This window comes from Piliocolobus tephrosceles, chromosome 17 (assembly GCF_002776525.5).
Source record: "Piliocolobus tephrosceles isolate RC106 chromosome 17, ASM277652v3, whole genome shotgun sequence".
Lineage (NCBI taxonomy): Eukaryota > Metazoa > Chordata > Mammalia > Primates > Cercopithecidae > Piliocolobus > Piliocolobus tephrosceles.
The window spans coordinates 28,171,401-28,192,096 of NC_045450.1; the positions used below are offsets into that span (position 1 = coordinate 28,171,401).

At 49.3% G+C, this 20,696-nt stretch overlaps 2 protein-coding genes across 5 annotated transcripts; both read right to left on the reverse strand.

Annotated features, from left to right (window-relative positions):
• Positions 1-8,632: 8,632 nt before the first annotated feature.
• Positions 8,633-12,511, reverse strand: ZNF688 (zinc finger protein 688). 4 transcript variants are annotated; one of them, XM_023191109.1, is made up of 3 exons: positions 11,194-12,511; positions 10,772-10,885; positions 8,633-9,391 (listed from the first exon to the last, which is right to left on the reverse strand). In XM_023191109.1, exons 1-3 carry the CDS (start codon positions 11,387-11,389, stop codon positions 8,871-8,873), a joined length of 831 nt encoding a protein of 276 aa, XP_023046877.1. In that variant the 5' UTR covers positions 11,390-12,511; the 3' UTR covers positions 8,633-8,870. The 4 variants fall into 4 exon arrangements, with proteins under 4 accessions (XP_023046877.1, XP_023046878.1, XP_023046879.1 ...); XM_023191110.2 differs by having other exon boundaries at positions 8,636-9,391; positions 11,054-11,284; XM_023191111.2 differs by lacking the exon at positions 10,772-10,885 and having other exon boundaries at positions 8,636-9,391; positions 11,194-11,466.
• A 7,043-nt stretch (positions 12,512-19,554) lies between these two features.
• LOC111525642 (small integral membrane protein 30-like) lies at positions 19,555-20,334 on the reverse strand. Its single transcript, XM_023191113.1, has one exon. The coding sequence runs from the start codon at positions 19,893-19,895 to the stop codon at positions 19,716-19,718; it is 180 nt and encodes a 59-aa protein (XP_023046881.1). The 5' UTR covers positions 19,896-20,334; the 3' UTR covers positions 19,555-19,715.
• Between the last annotated feature and the right edge of the window lie 362 nt (positions 20,335-20,696).

Consider the following 20,696-nt stretch of genomic DNA (forward strand, 5'->3'; position numbering starts at 1 on the left):
ATCGAGACCATCCTGGTCAACATGGTGAAACCCCATCTCTACTGAAAATACAAAAATTAGCCAGGTGTGGTGGCGCCTGCCTGTAGTCCCACCTACTTAGGAGGCTGAGGTAGGAGAATAGCCTGAACCCGGCAGGCAGAGGTTGTAGTGAACTGAGATCCTGCCACTGCACTCCGGCCTGGGCTACAGAGTGAGACTCCGTCTCAAAAGAAAGAAGGAATAAAAGGAAAAAATAAATGACAGGACAAAGAAAATTTGGTTAGGGCAGTGAGTAGCTAGAATATGTATGGGGGGGTGTCAAGTAGGTGCAACATACAGATTACTTTGTTACCTATGTTTATTCTGGTCCCTTGTGGCCTCTGAGGGCTGTTTTCTTGCCCTGGTACAGAAGGATACTCCCCCAGAGTAAGGTTTCTGGCATGCTGCATGCAGAAGAAACAGGTCGGATTGCTCCTTCTGAAACTACAATTTCTCTGTTTTTAACTCAGAATATATCAGTATACCAGGCTGTGAACGTTTTACAGGAGGTCCGGGGGGAGGCCCTGTGGAGGAGCCTGGAGGGATGGTGATCTGGCGGGGATCTCAAGAAACGGGTTAACCTGCCGCATAAGTGAGGAGAGCTACTTCTTTCCCTTTTCGGGGATCCGGGTGGGGCGGGCGCCGCTGAGCGCATCTAGGTGGCCGCAGGTCGCGGCATCGCGTCCTGGATCAGGACACAAACATCCCTATACCGCAGACACCGCCACTGCGCCAGGAAGAGGCAGTCGGCCCTTTCCACAGAGCTCTCGGCCGGCGGACTCTTTCCCAGTCTCCGTCCCTTCCGCCTTCCCAGGTTCATTGGCTGGGAGCCATGAGCGCGGCCAGTGGCTCGGCGGCTCCTGGAGGGACACTGGGGATTTGCCCTGGGAGTGGGGTGCAGGGGGCTCCACGGACGCCTCGACGACCGGAAGTAGCTTCGGGTGGGGCCTAGAGAGGATGGCGAGCAACTCCGTGGTTCCGGAGTCCAGAAAAATGAAGGCCCTCTTAGAAGAGATGGCTGGCGATAGTCCGGCTTCTCTTCATTTTAGAGAAAGGCATTGAACAGCTTGAATATCGATCTGGTGTTGCTGACCTGGCTTGTTCCTGCTGGAAACGTCTCTTGCTGTTCCTCTCAGGAAGCCTTGGCAGCGCCTCTTGCCGTAGTTAAGATGGGTGCAGCCGCTTCGACCTGGGCTCAGGCAGTTGTCAGCAAGGGCTGCAGGGGAGGGGAAACCGGTCCAAGATTCTCAACCAAGGGCCTGATGTCCCCTTCCCAGTCCCTTAGAGGAGGCCCTTCGAGGAGGCCCACTCAGTGACCCAGTCTTTATTTTATTATTGTGTTTTATTTATTATATTTTTAATTTTTTCTATTCTATTCCACTCTACACTCTCTCGCTCTCTTTTTTTCTTTTTTTTTTTTTGAGACAGAGTTTAGCTCTTGTTGTCCAGGCTGGAGTGCAATGGCGCGATCTTGACTCACTGCAACCTCCGCCTCCCGGGTTCAAGCGATTCTCCTGCCTCAGCCTCTTAAGTAGCTGGGAATACGGCGCCTGCCGCCATGCCCAGCTAGTTTTTTCTATGTTTAGTAGAGACAGGGTTTCACCATGTTGGCGAAGCTGGTCTCGAGCTCTTGACCTCAGGAGATCCACTTGCTTGGGCCTCCCAGAGTGCTGGGATTACAGGCATAAGCCACTGCACCTGGCCTCTACTCTCTGCTCTTGAGAGGGAGTCTCGCTGTTGTCCCCCAGGCCAGAGTGCAATGGCACGATCTCAGCTCACTGACCCCAGAAGCCAGGCTGGAATGCCTCAAATTATTGAAGGCAAAACCTCATCAACTAGAGAGGTGGGATTTTAGGCTAGGTTACTACACTGCCATATAAATGTAAAGAGGATAAATATACACTTTTTGAGAGACCGAGGCAGGCAGATAACTTGAGGTCAGGAGTTCGAGACCAGCCTGACCAACATGATGAAACCCTGTCTCTACTAAAAATACAAAAATTAGATGGGCATGGTGGCATGTGTCTGTAGTACCAGCTACTCAGGACACTGAGGCAAGAGAATCGCTTGACCCTGGGAGGCAGAGGTTGCAGTGAGCGGAGATTGCACACTGCACTCCAGTCTGGGCTACAGAGTGAGACTCCATCTCAAAAAACAATAATAATAAATAAGGCCAGGCACGGTGGGTCACGCCTGTAATCCCAGCACTTTGGGAGGCCGAGGCCAGTGGATCACCTGAGATTGAGAGTTTGAGACCAGCCTGAGGAATATGATGAAACTCCGTCTATACGAAAAATACGAAAAATTTTTTTTGGACACTGTGGCATGCACCTGTTATCCCAGCCACTCAGGAGGCTGAGACAGGCGAATTGCTTGAAGCTGGGAGGCGGAGGTTGCAGTGAGCCGAGATCGTGCCATTGCACTTCAGCCTGGGCAACAAGAGTGAAACTCAGTCTCTAAATAAATAAATAAATAAATAAATGTAAAGAAGAAAAATATAAATGACAGACAATGGTAAGTACTAAACATAAGTAAGAAAGTTGTTTAGAGGTCATGTAATGGGAGGTCGTTCAGGTATCTAGGAAGTGTGTGAAATTGCCCAGGATGGGTGACAGGCATTTCACAAATGGTTCCCTGTAGCATCTCTCACCACTGTCCCCTCTTGCTCAGGCCCTTGCTGAGTTAGGCCGGGGGCCTCCTAGCTGCCCTGTGGGCCTCCAGCCTTTTGCCTTTGCCGTCCATCTGTCATTGCAGCCTGGTGTAGTGTAAACAGGAAGGGCAGTGCCTGGGAAATAGGAGATTTGGGTTCCAGGTCTACTTCTGCCACTGACTCAGCTTCATGATCTTAATTATGTCCCTCCTTGGGTCAGGTGCTGTGGCTCATGCCTATAATCCCAGCACTTTGGGAGGCTGAGGCGGGTGGATCAAGGTCAGGAGTTCAAGACCAGCCTGGCCACCACTGCACTCTGGCTAACCGTGTGTTTCACCGTGTGTTAGCCATGAGTACAGTGATGGGGTTTAATAGAAACCCCGTCTCTACTAAAAATACAAAAATTAGCTGGGCATGGTAGTGTGCATTTGTAATCCCAGTTACTCTGAAGGCTGAGGCAGGATAATTGCTTAAATCTGAGAAGCAGAGGTTGCAGTGAGCCAAGATCACGCCACTGCACTCCAGCCTGGGTGAGAGAGCAAGACTCTGTCTTGGAAAAAAAAAAAATTATGTCCCCTCATCTCTCTGGTTTCAGCATTCTCAGAGTGTATTCTGCAGAACAGTATTCCCATGAAATGCTCTATGGGGGAAAAAAAAAAGCAGCATTCTCCATTCCCCTTGACGGTCCCCTTTGGCAAATTTAAGGTTCAGGGCAGCCTTCAATAAAGAAATGTAGTCCGTTTGGCGCGGTAGCACATGTCTGTACCACATGTCTGTAGTCCTAGTGCTTTGGGAGACTGAGGCAGGAGGATTGCCTGAGCCCAGGTATTTGAGGCTGCAGTGAGCTACGATCATGCCATTGCACTCCAGCCTGGGCGACAGTGAGACCCCATCTCTAAAAAATTTTTTTCACATTTAAAAGATCTTTCCGGGCCAGACAGGGTCTCATGCCTATAATCCCAGCACTTTGGGAGGCCGAGGCAGGTGGATCATAAAGTCAGGAGATCGAGACCAGCCTGGCCTACGTAGTGAAACCTTGTCTCTACTAAAAATGCAAAAAATTAGCCAGGCATGGTGGCGAGCGCCTGTAATCCCAGCTACTCAGGAGGCTGAGGCAGGAGAATTGCTTGAACCCAGGAGGCAGAGGTTGCAGTGACCTGAGATGTCAACACTGTATTCCAGCCTAGGTGACAGAGTGAGACTCCTCTGTCTCAGAAAGAAAAAAAAAATGGAGATGAAGGGCTGTGATGGTTCTACAACAGTACTATTACACATTTTGCCACTGAACTGTACTGTATACACTCAAAAATAGTCTAAAAGATAATTTTTTTTTTTTGAGATGGAGTCTCACTCTGTCGCCCGGGCTGGAGTGCAGTGGTGTGATCTTAGCTCACTGCAAGCTCCGCCTCCTGGGTTCAAGCGATTCTCCTGCCTCAGCCTCCCAGGTAGCTGAGACTACAGGCGCCGGCCACCACACTTGGCTGTTTTTTTTGTATTTTTAGTAGAGACGGGGTTTCACTGTGTGTTTGCCAGGGTAGTCTCGATCTCCTGACCTCGTGATCCACCTACCTCGGCCTCCCAAAGTGCTGGGATTACAGGTGTGAGCCACTGCGCTTGGCCAATAAATTTTACATTATGTATATTTGACCACAAAACAAAAACAAAGACAACCCGGTGATGTCCCAACATACTGAGAATCATGGAGCCGGGTGCAGTGGCTCACACCTGTAATCCCAGCACTTTGGGAGGCCGAGACAGGAGGACTTCTTGAGCCCAGGAGTTTGAGACCAGCCTGGGCAACACAGGGAGATCCTGTCTGGAAAAAAAATTAGCTGAGTGTGGTGGTATGCACCTGTGGTCCCAGCTACTTGGGAGGCTCAAGTGGGAGGATGAGCCTGGGAGATCAAGCCTGCAGTGAGCCATGATTGCACCATTGCACTCCAGCCCAGAAAACAGAGCGAGACCATATCAGAAAGAAAGAAGATGTGGTGTGGGGTCAGGGGTTAGAAAGAGAAGAAAGTAAAGAAACTTAGCATCATGGGAAGCGAGAGCCTTGTGGAAGCTCCTCCCTTTCCCTAAGCCCATCTGTCAATCTTCTCCACTTGGTGTCTCTGCACAGCCACAGATGTCCTTTCTGCACCTTGAGGGAATTCATCCCTAGCTTGGAGCATCCCACTTGCTGTTTCCTCTCTTTGGAAACGTCTCTACCCCCTACTGTCCCCAACCCCAGCCCCAAGCCTCTGAACCCTGCCTTTCCCCACTCCCTGTCCCCTAACTCTGTTCCCTGTGGCTCTTTCTCAACATGGCGCAGCCTCAGCATCCATCCGTAGCAGGCTCTTTCTGCACGTTGCTGTTCGAGTTCCTTCATACGCCTTAGTATTTGCATTTGCAGTCCCTTGTTTCCTTCGTGTTCTGGTTTATCACCTCTCTCTCCCTCCCAGAAAGTAAGCTCCAAGAGGGTTCCTGTGTCTGTCCCCTGCTGTGTTCCAGCATGGAGAATAACAGCTAGTGCATGGTAAATGCTTAGCAGCTATTTGTTAAATGCGCCAATGAGAAAGAGAAATAGCAGACAGCACTTGCCCTGTGCCCAGCACCAGCGCTAGGGCTGCCCGGTGCATCTCTATGCTTGACACACTTCGCCTGGTTCTGCTCCTCCCTCACTGGCAGGGCCTCCTCTCTCCAGCTGTACCTTCTCCTTGGCCTCACTGCTCCCCAGAACGGATCACCCTTGGCCTTCACACCCTCCTACTCCTGATAGCCCCTTGGTGGGCACCGGAGCCCCCGGCTCCGGCTCTCCATACTGGAACCTCTCTGGGTCTTACTGGCTCATATTGTCAATCACTGAGCTGCAGATTCTATGTCAGAAGGTTCTCATGAGTGTTTTTCTTCCTAATTCCGAGGTCACCACCTTGGTCCCAGCTCCTGATGACCCTCACTTAGGAAAAAATGCCCAACAGATCTCTAGTGTTTAGCTCTGTCCCCCAACCAGGTTACACCCACACTGCTTTGCAAAGATATTTTCTGATGGCACCTGGCAAACAGTACTGCACTTGCTCAAGAACTTTCTGTGGCTCCTCAGTGCTACAGAATGGATCTCAAGCTCCTCTGCTGGAATCTGTGGCCCTCCCATATTTGACCCCACTTCTCGGCTGCATCTGTCTCCCATTCTTTGTTTTTTTTGTTTTGCTTTGTTTTGTTTTTGAGACAGAGTGTCTCACTCTGTTGCCCAGGCTGCAGTGCAGTGGCCCAATCTCAGCTCACTGCAACCTCCGCCTCCCGGTTTCAAGCGGTTCTCCTGCCTCAGCCTCCCAAGTAGGTGGGATTACAGATGCCCACCACCATGCCCAGATAATTTTTGTATTTTTAGTAGAGACAGGGTTTCACCATGTTGGCTGAGCTGGTCTTGAACTCCTGACCTCAAGTGATCCGCCCACCTCAACCTCCCAAAGTGTCTTTTATTCTATGAAGCAAGATTTCTTTGCTGTTTCCTCTGCTTGAAAATCTCCCCTAACACCAATTCGTAGGCTATGGGAAGCACAGCCATCTCCTCCTAGGAGCATTTCCTAGCATAGCATCAACCAGCCTGGGTGAGGTGGTGCCTCTGGGCTTCCTCTGTCATAGCTCCAGTTACTCTCTTCCCACGTTGAACGTGGGCCCTGACACAGCTGTATTACTGGAGCCCAGCACAAAAACCCACAGAAGCCTGAAGAGGGTGTTTACTGAATGAATGAATGAATGAATGAATGGGGTCAGCTTTCCTCATCTTGGAATTATCTTATTACCTAGCACAGTCCCTTCAACAGAAGGCAGTCAACACACAGTCACTAACTGCCAATTGTCCTTCTTTTTTTTCTGTTTGTTTTGAGACAGAGTCTCACTCTGTCGCCCACATTGGAGTACAGTGGCGCAATCATGGGTCACTGCAGCCTCAGTCTCCCTGGTTCAAGTGATACTCCCGCCATAGCCTCTCAAGTAGCTGAGACTACAGGCACACGCCACTACACCTGGCTGATTTTTGTTTTTGTAGAGATGGGGGCCTCACTATGTTGCCCAAACTGGTCTCAAATGCCTGAGCTCAAGAGATCCTCCCATCTCGGCCTCCCAAAATGTTGGTATTACAGGCGTGAGCCACCGCACCCAGCCTGACTGTACCTTCTAAGTAAAAACTGGCCAGGCGAGGTGCCTCACACCTGTAATCCCAGCACTTTGGGAGGCCAAGGTGGGAGGATCGCTTGAGCCCAGGAGGTCAAGGCTATAGAGAGCCATGTTAACACCACTGCACTCCAGCCTGGGTGACAGAGTGATACTCTATCTCAAGAAAAGAAAAGGACAGAGAAAAGGAAAGGACAAGAAAAGGGGGCACTTGCTGGGACTCTCAGTTTTCTGCTCACACTCCCCCGACCAGGCTGGGCTGGGACCTGCATCCTAAGTTCCCAGCCCGTTTTCTGTCGAGATCTGACTTCTCAGAGGAAGTGGCAGAGACATCTGGGCTCTGTTTTCATTTCCAGCCATGCTGCCATATGGCCGTGAAACCTTGAGAGTACCACGTCATCTCTCTGAGTCCCAGTTTACTTATCTGCAAATATGGTTATTGATATCCATGCCCTGGCTCCTTGGCAGGCCTCTTTACACTTTCTAAAGTGTAGACCATCCACAGTAATTCACTTTTTCAACAAATGTATATTGCACAATTACTATATCATACGTCTTGTTAAAATGTCAGCCTCCACGGTATCCCTTTGAGGTAGATATTATTCATCCTCATTTTACAGAGGAGGCACTGAGACTCAGGGAGGTCACGTGTCTTACCAGCTGTGCCTGGGGGAAGTTGCAGAGACTAGTTTTTGTTTTGTTTTGTTTTGTTTTTTTGAGACGGAGTCTCACTCAGCTGCCCAGGCTGGAGTGCAGTGGCGCAATCTCGGCTCACTGCAACCATCAACTCCCAGGTTCAAGCCATTCTCCCATCTCAGCCTCCTGAGTAGCTAGGATTACAGGCACCCACCATCATTCCCAGCTAATTTTTGTATTTTAGTAGAGACGGGGTTTCACCATGTTGGCCAGGCTGGTCTTGATCTCCTGACCTCAGGTGATCTGCCCACCTCGGCCTCCCAAAGTGCTAGGATTACAGGCGTGAGCCACCATGCCAGCTTTTTTTTTTTTTTTTTCTTTTAAGAAATGGAGTCTTGGCCAGGCGCAGTGGCATATGCCTGTAATCCCAGCACTTTGGAAGGCCAAGGCGGGTGGATCCCCTGAGGTCAGGAGTTTGAGACCAGCCTGGCTAACATGTGAAACCCCGTCTCTACTGAAAATACAAAAATTAGTCGGGCGTGGTGGCACCCACCTGTAATCTCAGCTACTCAGAAGGCTGAGGCAGGAGAATTGCTTGAACCCAGGAGGCAGAGGTTGCAGTGAGCCGAGATGGCACCACTGTACTCCACTCTGGGTGACAAAGTGAGACCCTGTCTCAAAAAAAAAAAAAAAGAAATGAAGTCTTACTCTGTTGCCCAGGCTGTAGTACAGTGGCACAATCATAGCTCACTGTAGCCAGGACTCAAGCAGTCTTCCTGCCGCAGCCTCCCAAGTGGCTGGGACCACAGGCACCATGTGCCACTATGCCCGGTTCATTTTTTTTTTTCTAGAGATAGGATTTCACTATGTTGCTCAGGCTGGTCTGAACTCCTGGCCTCAAGCGATCCTCCCACCTTGGCCTCCCAACAGAGGCTGGACTTGTGCCACCTGCATTTATTCTATTCCCATCCACTCCAGTATCTGGGTCCCCTGCTGATGACAATTAGCCAGGGCTTGACAACGCCTCCAGGTAGGTCCCCTCCCCAGGTCTTGGTCCCCCCTCAGCATCTGCATTTGAAGTAGACAAGGAGTGGCTAGTTCCTGAGATGAGGGAAAGGTCTCTGTTGCACCTGATCTTCAGATAACACTTTGAAATGAGTCCAGGATCTCACTCTCTTCTTTTTTTTTTTTTTTTTTTTTTTTTTTTACAAAAGACTGGGGAGAGGGGTGGCAAGTCTAATCTATTCGAATCTTTACAGGCACTTTTCTTTTTACAAGTTGGAAACTTGAGGGATCCTTGAGGAAAGTCCAGGGCATGAATTTCAGTTTTGGAGTCCCCGACTCAGTGGCCCACCTCAGGGCTCCGTCGGTCCTTCGTGCCAAGGTCAGGCTCAACTCCAGCCTGCGGTGCTGCTCAGCTGCACTCCTCGAAGATGTCTGGGTAGTGCCGGAAGAGCACAGGCGGGTCCCGGTCACCTCGGACTGGGGCCCGAGGCACAGCCCGGATCCCAGGCCTCCGACCCCGCCGCCCCCCAGAGCAGGAGCGGTGGATCCACTGGTGCGCTTCCACTGCGAACTTCCTCTTGAAGCGCATGCCACACTCGGGGCAGGGGAAGGGTCGCTCCCCGGAGTGCATGCGCCTGTGGCTGACCAGCAGCGAGGGGTAGGTGAAGCGGCGGCCGCAGTCCGTGCACACATGGCGCCGCTGGCCGGCCTGAGCATCCACGCTGGGCATGGGTGTGGGGGGCTGTGCTCCTGTGGTCGGGTCCCAGGCAGCATTTTTGGGTGGCTGTGCCCGTGCCGGGGCCACGCTAATAGCTGGGTCAGGGTTGCATTCCACCAGCACTTCAGGACTCTCCTTCACAGGAGCCTTTCTAGGCCCTTTGGCTCTTGGAACTTCCTCGGGTTCCTCCTCCTTCCTGTTTGGGGCATCTCCTGGGAAACCGGAATTAAGTTACACTTACAAACACTTCTGCACAGACTGTCTCAGGTTATAGAATGCTTTTCACTTAAGGCAGTGCCAGAGAAGTTCTGTCCAGTGATGAACACACAGGCTTTAGAACAAGGTAAACAGGATTCAGATCTCCTGAAAGTGACTTATCTGAGCCTTGGTTCCTTATGCATCAAATTGGAATAATAATGGCTTTTCACTTCACAGCATTGCTGGATTAGCTGAGTAGATGCATGTTAAGCACTTAGTAAGTGCTCAGGAAGCAGGGGCATTTATTTATTTATTTATTTATTTTTGAGACAGAGTCTCACTCTGTCACCCAGGCTGGAGTGAAGTGGAAAGATCTCAGCTCACTGCAACCTCCGCCTCCCAAGTTCAAGTGATTCTCCTGTCTCAGCCTCCCAAGTAGCTGGGATTACGGGAGCTCACCACCACGCCCAGCTAATTTTTGTATTTTTAGTAAAGACAGGGTTTCACCATGTTGGCCAAGCTTCACTTGAACTCCTGACCTCAGGTGATTCACCTACTTCAGCCTCCCAAAGTGCTGGGATTACAGGCATGACCCACTGCACCTGGCCAAGCAGAGGCGATTATTAGTGTGGTTTCTCCATTTTTTGTAAGGTAAGACTCTTTTACAGATGAGGAAACATTTGCTCAAGGTCACTCCACTGGGTGATGGTGAAGGGAGAAAAGTCAACTTGTCAATGACTGGGTATTTTTTCTCGTGCCACTTTGCCTCACTTGAGGAATGTGAATGGTAGACCTGAAGGCACTTCCAATCTTGGGGAGTTTTAGTTACTCCTGAAAGAGGGAGAATGAGCTGGCCTGGCACAGTGGCTCAGGCCTTTAATCCCAGCACTTTGGGAGGCTGAGGCGGGCAGGTCACATGAGATCAGGAGTTCGAGACCAGCCTGGCCAACATGGTGAAACCCCGTCTGTACTAAAAATACAAAAATTAGTCGCTCGTGGTGGCGTGTGCCTGTAATTCCAGCTACTCTGGAGGCTGAGGTGGGAGAATCGTTTGAACCCAGGAGACGGAGGTTGCCATGAGCCGAGATCGCACCACTGCACTTCAGCCTGGGCTACAGAGTGAGACTCCCTCTCAAAAAAAAAAAAAAAAAAAAAAACAGAGAGAATGAGAGAGAAATCTGGAAGCACAAGCATGTTGGACTGGGCTCCCAGTCCCCACAGGACCGCTGTCCTGTGTTCTGAAAACTTTGTACCAGGTCTGCCTTCTTTACTCCTCTAGTACCCAACACAGTTGAATTTCTTTAGGGATGCTGGAAGTGGGGGCCTGGAAGGAAACTCTGCTAGACAGGAAGCCTTGGAAAATCAAGTAGGGGGGACCCGGGACTATCCCTCACCTCTCCGAGCTCCTCCCAGTCTTTCCCCCTTCTCAGGATCCTGGGCGGCGGGGCTCCAAGCCTCACTCTCCTGTTCCATCCAAGAGATGAGGGCTGGTTTGGGGCCTGGGAATCCTGGGAGAGAACAGGGATCACAGCGCGGGCCTGAGAGGCCATCGTGGGGAGTTGGCATTCCCCTCCAGCTGAGGGCACCCACTCGGAGCTTATACTCAACCTGGACCGGGGTGCAGTGCTGCTGCCTGAATGAAGTGGATGCGGGTGAAAACACTCCCGAGGGGGTACCTGAAGCCCTGGGAACGGGAGGTGGCTGCTGGTGTTGGCGCAAGAGTGCGGAGTTAGCGCTCACAGTTCTCTGGCCCTTCCACATCATCTCCCCTGTGAACCCGGTAAAGGAGGAGGGGGCTCGGACCCGGGGCTCTCACCGAGCGCGCCCAGGTGGCCGTAGGTCTCCCGCATCACGTCCCGGTACAGAGCCCTCTGCGCGGGCCGTAGACAGCCCCACTCCTCCGGGGAGAAGTACACGGCTACGTCCGCGAAGCTCACAGCCCCGGGCTTCCTGCAACCAGGCCGGGTCTCCCCGGGCTTCCGCGCCAGGAGCGGGGCTGGGGGCGGCGCCATGGGGCCTTGCAGCCCCGATCGGCGGCCGCCAGGTCCCTGGGGCCGCCGTCTCCCCGCTCCTGGCCTCAGCTGTCGTCGTCCACAGGAAGGGCGGCCCCGCCCAGCCGTGGCGTCCGAACGCAGCCGAGGCAACCGAATTAGCAGGGACTGGCTGCTAGGGATTCGAGGATTCTGATAGGGACAAATATAATTCCTCAGTGTTAATTCACTTCATGGCCGCTTGGACATAGACACCCGGGTTAAGGGACCCGGAAGGTGCCTTCAGAAAACATGGCGACCACCTAGCTTCAATTGTCACAGGCTGCTCTTAAGGGCGCCATTCTTTGACCATATCAAATATGGAGCCTTTCTGACTTCTCTGGCCTCATCGTACCACTTGCCCTTAAATAAAGCCGCTTCGGAAGCTTTTTCTGGTGGGCAAGGCGGGGTGTCTGGGAAGTAGAAGAGAGGCTTCTTGCCTTCAAGAAAGATGGACGGGTCCGAAGCTTCACTTACCCCTCTTTACCCGCAAGACGCAACGGCCGATGATTGGCGACGATCCCGGAAGAAGCTGCGCGGTGATTGGCCTGGGACTGGCGGACGTTTGAAAGGACCCCGCGGTCCTGAAGCCTCTGTTGACAGACTGGAGCGCATCGGGGACCTCGGTATCTGCGGTGCTCAGGATTGTGTCCCCTACGGGCTCTTACCATGCCTCCCGATGGCAGGAGCTGGAATCTGGTCCCCAGATCCCTTGGGAAGACGCGCACACCCTGGCAAACCATGTGTACACCCGCGGTAGAAGCAGGTGCGTGTTTTACAATAGGAGTTTAGCTGCGGAGTCCACCCAGCCCCTGGCATCCGCAGCTCGGCTCGCTCAGGCTCTAGACCGAAGCTGCAGGCGAAAGAACGTGCTTGGTGAGGATGGAATTGGAATGGGGAAGTTTTAAATTACATTGTAATTGTTGCTAACATACATGGATTTATTTTTTGTTTGTTTTGAGACAAGGTCTGGTTCTGTGGCCCGGGGTGGAATGCAGCAGTGCGATCCTAGCTCACTGCAGACTCGACCTCCCTGGCTGAAGCGATCTTCTCACCTCAGCCTCCCAAGTAGCTGGGACCACAGGCGCACACCCCATGCTTGGCTAATTTTTAAATTTTTAAAACAGAGACAGGGTCTTGCTATGTTGCCCAGGCTGCTCTGGAATTCCTGGCCTCATTCGAGTCCTTCTGCCTCGGCCTCCCAAAGTGCTGTGATTACCGGCATGAGCCACCGTTCTCGGCCATTTCTACTTTTCTCTCTTTTTTTTTTTTTTTTTTTTTTTGAGAAGTTTTACTCTTGTTGCCCAGGAGTGCAATGGCGCAATCTCGGCTCACCGCAACCTCCGCCTCCCAGGTTCAAGCGATTCTCCTGCCTCAGCCTCCCAAGTAGCTGGGATTACAGGCATGAGCCACCATGCCTGTCTAATTTTGTATTTTTAGTAGAGACTGGGTTTCTCCATGTTGGTCAGGCTGGTCTCGAACTCCCGACCTCCGTTGATCCTCCCACCTGAGCCTCCCAAAATGCTGGGATTACAGGCGTGACCCACCGCGCCCGGCCCCGCCATTTCTACTTCTTTACGTTGTTCCAGATTACCAAAGATAGCATCAACTTTCGAATCCTAATTTTTTTTTCCTGGGAAACCTTCCTTCTTTAGCCTTCAGTCTCCTCTCTAAACTGGACTGGGCCTCAGTTCTTCTCATACGAGGTCTCCCCTTCCGGCTGTCCTGGGTTGTATCCTCTGCTTCCTAGATTTAATGTCTTTATTTTTCAGCCAAGATGGGTCATCGTCATGGCTAGTGGCGTTGGACTATAAGTATTAGTTGCCTTCATCCCCACATTTGGAATATACCTGCAATCACACAGGATGCAGAATACTGTTTGCTAAGCATGGGGCTGCTTGCTGGAGATAACAAGCAAGGCCTGCCAGGTCCCTGCTGTCATTCTGGCCCTGGATCTACTTGCTTGGCTCCCCTGCCGGCCCTAGTATATTAAGCCTTCCTTTTTATTCAATGGTGTTCTTTATTGCTGACTTTTCAGTCAAGATTTCTTTGTATTTTCTGGCCTATCCTTGCTGTTTTTCACCTGAAATACTTTTTTTGAGATCCTGCTGATCTCATATGCATATATAAATTAATTATTGTTAATAATTAAATATTAATATGCTTATATTATTACTTTGAGTTCTGGAACTGCCTCACTGCACTCCACGTGGTGAATAGTGTAGAAATTGAATAAGGAAAAATATACCCTTAGAAATTAGTATTTTTTAAATTTTGAAAATATTTAATTTAGGCCCGGCCCAGTTGCTCACACCTGTAATCCAGCATTTTGGGAGGCTGAGGTGGGCAGATTGCTTGAGGCCAGAAGTTAGAAACCAGTGTGGCAACATGGTGAAACCCAATCTCTACTAAAAATACAAACATTGGCCAGGTCTGGTGGTGCACACCTGTAGTCCCAGCTACTCAGGAGGCTGAGGCATAATAATTTCTTGAACCCAGGAAGCAAAGGTTGCAGTGAGCAAGATCATGCCACTGCACTCCAACCTGGGCGACAGTGCGAGACCCTGTCCCAAAAAGAAAAAAAAAATTGGGCCAGGCACAGTGGCTCACGCCTGTAATCCCAACACTTTGGGAGGTCAAGGTGGGAGGATCACTTGAGGTCAGGAGTTCGAGACCAGCCTGGCCAACGTGACAAAACCCCGTCTGTACTAAAAATACAAAAATTAGCTGGGTGTGGAGTCGGAAGCCTATGGTCCCAGCCACTCAGGAGGCTGAGGCACAAGAATGGCTTGAACCTGGGAGGTAGAGGTTGCAGTGAGCCGAGATGGCGCCATTGCACTCCAGCCTGGGCGACAGAGCAAGACTCCGTCTCAAAAAAAAAGAAAAGGAAAACAAAAAAAATTAATGTATTGATATACAAAATTTTTACATATATATGGAGTTCATGTGATGTTTTGCTTTGCTTCGTATATAGAATGTACAGTAATCAAGTCAGGATATTTAAGGTATCAATCACCTTGAGTATTTAACATTTCTATGTGTTGGGAAAATTTCAAGTCCTCTCTTCTAGCTATGGAAATTTACAGTACTGTGTTAACTACAGTCACCCTACTCTGCTATTGAACATTACACGTTATCCCTTCTTCCTAAGTGTATGTTTGTACCCATTACCCAACTTCTCTTCATCCACCTCTCCCACCCACATACACCCTTCCAATCTCTGATATCATTCTACTCTTCACATCCATGAGATCAGCTTTTCTAGCTCCCACATGTAAGTGACGACATGTGATATTTGCCTTTCTGTGTCTGGCTTATTCACTTAACATAATGACCTCCAGTTCCATCCATGCTGTAAACATGATTTCATTTTTTTATGGCTGAATTCCACTGTGTATATGTATCATGTTTTCTTTATTCATTTGTCCACTGATCAACACTTAGGTTGATTCTATATATTTGCTATTGCAAACATGGCTCTACAGTAAACACGGAGATGCAGGTTATCTTTTTTATATACTGATTTCTTTTCCTTTGGATACACTCCAGGTAGTGGGATTGCTGGATCACATTGTAGTTCTTTTTTTTTTTTTTTTTCTTTTTGAGGCTGAGTTTTGCTTATGTTATCCAGGTTGGAGTGCAATGCCCCGGTCTCAGCTCACTGCAACCTCTGCCTCCCAGGTTCAAGTGATTCTCCTGCCTCAGCCTCTTGAGTAGCTGGGATTACAGGCATCCTCCATCAGGCCCAGCTAAATTTTGTATTTTTTTTTTTTTTTTTTTGAGACGGAGTCTCACTCTGTCGCCCAGGCTGGAGTGCAGTGGCCGGATCTCAGCTCACTGCAAGCTCCGCCTCCCAGGTTCACGCCATTCTCCTGCCTCAGCCTCCCGAGTAGCTCGCCTGGCTAGTTTTTTGTATTTTTTAGTAGAGACGGGGTTTCACTGTTTTAGCCAGGATGGTCTCGATCTCCTGACCTCGTGATCCACCCGTCTTGGCCTCCCAAAGTGCTGGGATTATAGGCTTGAGCCACCGCGCCCGGCTAAATTTTGTATTTTTAGTAGAGATGGGGTTTTACCATGTTGGCCAAGCTGATCGTGAACTTCTGACCTCTGGTGATCCACCAGCCTCGGCCTCCCAAAGTGCTGGGATTACGGGTGTGAGCCACCGCCCGGCCCACGTGGTAGTTGTATTTTCGGTTTTTTGAGACATCTCCATATTGTTTTCAATAGTGGCTGTACTAACTTACATTCCCACCAACAGTGTGTAGGAGTTCCCTTCTCTCTCTCTCTCTTTTTTTTTTTTTTTTTTGAGAAGGAGCTTCACTCTTGTTGCCCAGGTTGCAATGGCACAATCTTGACTCACTACAGACTCCGCCACCAGGGTTCAAGCGATTCTTCTGCCTTAGCCTCCTGAGTAGCTGGGATTACAGTCATGCGCCACCACTCCCGGCTAATTTTGTATTTTTAGTAGAGATGGGGTTTCTCCATGTTGGTCAGGCTGGTCTCGAACTCCTGACCTCAGGTGATCCACCCACCTCAGCCTCCCAAAGTGCTGGGATTATAAGCGTGAGCCACTGCACCAAGAGTTGCCTTATCTTAGCATCTTTGCCAATAACTGTCGTGTTTTGTCTTCTTAATAACAGCCATTCTAACTAAGGTAAGATAGTATCTCATTGTGTGGTTTTTTGTTTTTGAGTCAGAGTCTTGCTCTGCAGCCTAGGCTGGAGTACAGTGGCACAACCTCAGCTCACTGCAACCTGCCCCTCCTGGGTTCAAGCGATTCTCCTGCCTCAGCTTCCCGAGTAGCTGGGATTACATGCGTGCACCACCATGCCCAGCTAATTTTTGTATTTTTATTTTATTTTATTTTATTTTTGAGACGGAGTCTCGCTGTCACCCAGGCTGGAGTGCAGTGGCCAGATCTCAGCTCACTGCAAGCTCCATCTCCCGGGTTCACGCCATTCTCCTGCCTCAGCCTCCCGAGTAGCTGGGACTGCAGGCGCCCGCCATCTCACCCGGCTAGTTTTTTGTATTTTAGTAGAGACGGGGTTTCACCGTGTTAGCCAGGATGGTCTCGATCTCCTGACCTCGTGATCCGCCCGTCTCGGCCTCCCAAAGTGCTGGGATTACAGGCTTGAGCCACCGCGCCCGGCCAATTTTTGTATTTTTAGTAGAGATGGAGTTTTGCCATGTTGAGAAGGCTGGTCTCAAACTCCTGACCTCAGGTGATCTGCCCACCTCAGCCTCCTTAACTGCTGGGATTACAGGCGTGAGCCACCACGCCAGCTTCCTTGTAGTTCTGATTTGCATTTCCCTGATGATTAGTGGTGTTGAGCAGTTTTTCATGTACCTGTTAAGCATTTGCATGTTTTCTTTTGAGTCTCCTTATATTATTATTATTATTATTAATTATCATTATTATTGAGACAGGTTCTCACTCTGTCACACAGGCTGGAGTGCAGTGGTATGATCACAGCTTACTGCAGCCTCAACCTCCCTGGGTTTAGGTGATCCTCCCACCTCAGCCTTTCAAGTCATTGGAACTAGAAGTGTGCAACACCATGCCTGACTAATTTTCGGTTTTGTAGAGATGGGGTCTCTCCATGATGCCCAGCCTGGTCTGGAACTCCTGGGCTCAAGTGAGCCTCCCACCTCAGCCTCCCAAAGTGCTAGGATTACAGGTGTGGGCCACCATGCCCAGCCTATTATTGTTATTTTGAAACAGAGTCTCACTCTGTCACCCAGGTTGGGGTGCAGTGGCACCATCAAAGCTCACTGCAGCCTGGAACTCTTGGGCTCAAGTGATCTATACTCCCACCTCCACCTCCTAAGTAACTAAGACTACAGGTGAGTGGCTATTTGGATTCTTCTTTTAAATAGAGCAGCAACTTGAACCAAAAATACTTTTGTTTCTTCAGATCCTATGTTGTAAATCACTTCTCTTTGAACTAAGTATGCAGAAGAAGACTTCAGAAGATGAAGCTGAACAATAAAAATGTTAACTAAACAGATTGAAAGAAACTTTTTTTTTTTTTTTGAGATTGAGTGTCGCTCTGTCTCCGGGCTGGAGTGCAGTAGCGCGATCTCGGCTCACTGCAACCTCCAATTCCCTGGTTCAAGCGATTCTCTTGCCTCAGCCTCCTGAGTAGCTGGGATTACAGGCACATGCTACCACACCCAGCCAGTTTTTGTATTTTTAGCAGAGACAGGGTTTCACCATGTTGGCCAGGATGCTCTTGATCTCCTGACCTCATGATCCACCTGCCTTGGTCTCCCAAAGTGCTGGGATTACAGGTGTGAGCCACCGCGCCTGGCCTGTTTGTTTGTTTTTAGACAGTCTCACTCTGTGGCCAACACTGGAGTGCACTGGTACAATCTTGGCTCACTGCAACCTCTGCCTCCTGAGTTCAAGCAATTCTCATGCCTCAGTCTCCCAAGTAGCTGGGAACACCACAACCTACTAATTTTTGTATTTTTAGTAGAGATGGGGTTTTGCCATGTTGGCCAGGCTGGTCTCAAACTCCTGGCTTCAAATGATCCACCATCCTCGGCCTCCCAAAGTGCTGGGATTACAGGTATGAGCCATAGTGCCAGGCCTGAAACAAACTTTCAAGTAAGACTAAAACTGTTGCATCCCAAGTAGCTGATGTGTTGTTTTTCCTGCCATTCATTATAAAAATACAAAAATTGGCTGGACACAGTGGCTGACGCCTGTAATCCTACCCACTTTGGGAGGCGGAGGTAGACAGATCACTTGAGCCCATGAATTCAAGACCAGCCTGGGCAAAACCCCATCTGTACAAAAAATACAAAAATTAGCTGGGCATGGTGGCATGTGCCTGTAGTCCCAGTTACTCAAGAGGCTGAGAAGGAGAAACACCTGAGCCCAGGAGGTTGTGGCTACAGTGAGTTGTGACTGTGCCACTGCATTCCAGCCTAGGCTACAGTGAGACTCTGTCTCAAGAAACAACAACAAAAAAACTGCTCTTGGTTTCTTTTTTTTTTTTTTTATAACATAATGGCTTTATATTTAATATAGTACTTCTCATCAGGAGGATGTTACTCAGTTAATATGAAGTTTTTTTCAAAACATTAAATCTCTTCCACGTCAATGTTTATAGTTTTTTTTTTTTTTTTTTTTGAGACGGAGTCTCACTCTGTCGCCCGGGCTGGAGTGTAGTGGCCGGATCTCAGCTCACTGCAAGCTCCGCCTCCCGGGTTCACGCCATTCTCCTGCCTCTGCCTCCCGAGTAGCTGGGACTACAGGCGCCCGCCACCTCACCCGGCTAGTTTTTTGTATTTTTTAGTAGAGATGGGGGTTTCACAGTGTGAGCCAGGATGGTCTCGATCTCCTGACCTCGTGATCCGCCCGTCTCGGCCTCCGGAAGTGCTGGGATTACAGGCTTGAGCCACTGCGCCCGGCCTAGTTTTTTTTTAACATTAAATTTTTTCTGCATTTCAGTATTAGATACACTGAATACATTTTTCTAAATGTTTTTTCCCCAGAGATAAAAGTTTTCCTTTTTGGCTGACTCTCTGATATCTAAATATAATATTAACTTGGGAGACAACAAAACAACAATCTAATTAAAAAAAAAAAAAAGGGAGGCCAGGGGCAGTGGCTCAAGCCTGTAATCCCAGCACTTTGGGAGGCCGAGACGGGTGGATCACGAGGTCAGGAGATCAAGACCATCCTGGCTAACACGGTGAAACCCTGTCTCTACTAAAAAATACAAAAAACTAGCTGGGCGAGGTGGCGGGCGCCTGTAGTCCCAGCTACCAGCTACTCAGGAGGCTGAGGCAGGAGAATGGCATAAACCCGGGAGGTGGAGCTTGCAGTGAGCTGAGATCCAGCCACTGCACTCCAGCCTGGGCGACACAGCAAGACTCCGTCTCAAAAAAAAAAAAAAAAGGAGAAAAGATTCCTCAACGATTCAGGAGGCAGTAATTATAACTGAACAGTGGTGATTTCCTAAGATTCTGGGCAAGAACTTCCTTCTTCCTATTTCACATGCTTTGAGAGAATTCTAAGATTATGAAATATTACTTATGTAAATTTCAGCCATTTTACTTCTTTGACCTCCTAACTAGCAAATTATAGGCTGCATTTTTCTGTACATTATTTGTTATAAGGAAAACATTTTTTTTCCATTTAAAAATGTATGTTTGTTCCCATTTCATGGAAACAATGAAAAATGTGAAACTCCCTTATTTACTGATTCTTGGAACCTTTCACACACCAGAGCTCAGGTTTAGCCTCTATAGCACAAAGGTTTTCAAGGTAAGGTTTGACTCAGTAGGCCTTTCAAAATCACATTCGTCCATTTCTTTTTCGTGCATATACCCCCAAACAGGCACAAATGCCTGTAATGCTGAGAACCACACCTAACAAAAGGGCGATTGCATCACCGGCTTCTACTACTTCCACAACAGGCAGCACCAAAAGCAGGGACATGAGGACTAAGGACAACTGTGTTGAAACTGAGGTCATGATGTTGGAATCTTGAGGGCTGAAGGTTCCAAAGAAATGGTATATATAGAATTCTATCTGACTTGAAATTTTCCCTTCATGGAGCTCTGGATGCTGAGATTAAGAGGTTCCACGTGACACGACCTTCCAGGAAGCAGCCATTACAGGAATGATACTCTTGGTTTCAAATTATTTTATTGCCCATCAAATTGTAAATGTTTCTTCAAGACTCTTGATCAGATAATTATGATAAGTCACAAAACATACAGGAGATGACTGGGCTTCAATAGACTTTACTTGACAATAACAGAGTACAACTGAACTTTAAGTGCGAGCTGAAGTTTCTTTCTTTCTTTTTTGAGATAGAGTTCCGTTCTTGTTGCCCAGGCTGGAGTGCAGTGGCACGATCTTGGCTCACTGCAACCTCTGCCTCCCGGGGTCAAACGATTCTCCTGCCTCAGCCTCCTGAGTAGCTGGGATTACAGGCATGTGCCACCACGTCTGGCTAATTTTGTATTTTTTTTTTTTTTTTAGTAAAGACAGGGTTTCTCCATGTTGGTCAGGCTGGTCTCAAACTCCTGACCTCAGATGATCTGCCCACCTTGGCCTCCCAAAGTGCTGGGATTACAGGTGTGAGCCACCGTGCCTGGCTTTTTTTTTTGAATAGTGTCTTGCTGTGTTACTCACACTGAAGTGGCACCATCATAGCTCACTGCAGCCTCAAACTCCTGGGCTCAAGCTATCCTCCTTCTTCAGCCTTCCCCACCATGCTTGGCTAATTTTTTTTTTTTTTTTTTTTTTTTGAGACAGGGTCTCGCTCTG

Bases quoted from the DNA above. Each gene is read 5' to 3' on its own strand.
- LOC111525642 (XM_023191113.1), bottom strand. From the start codon at position 19,895: ATGACCTCAGTTTCAACACAGTTGTCCTTAGTCCTCATGTCCCTGCTT.
- ZNF688 (XM_023191108.2), bottom strand. From the start codon at position 11,141: ATGATGTGGAAGGGCCAGAGAACTGTGAGCGCTAACTCCGCACTCTTG. The intron at 9,392-10,771 runs GTGAGGGATAGT...CCGGTTTCCCAG, and splicing joins ACTGGGAGGAGCTCGGAGAG to GAGATGCCCCAAACAGGAAG.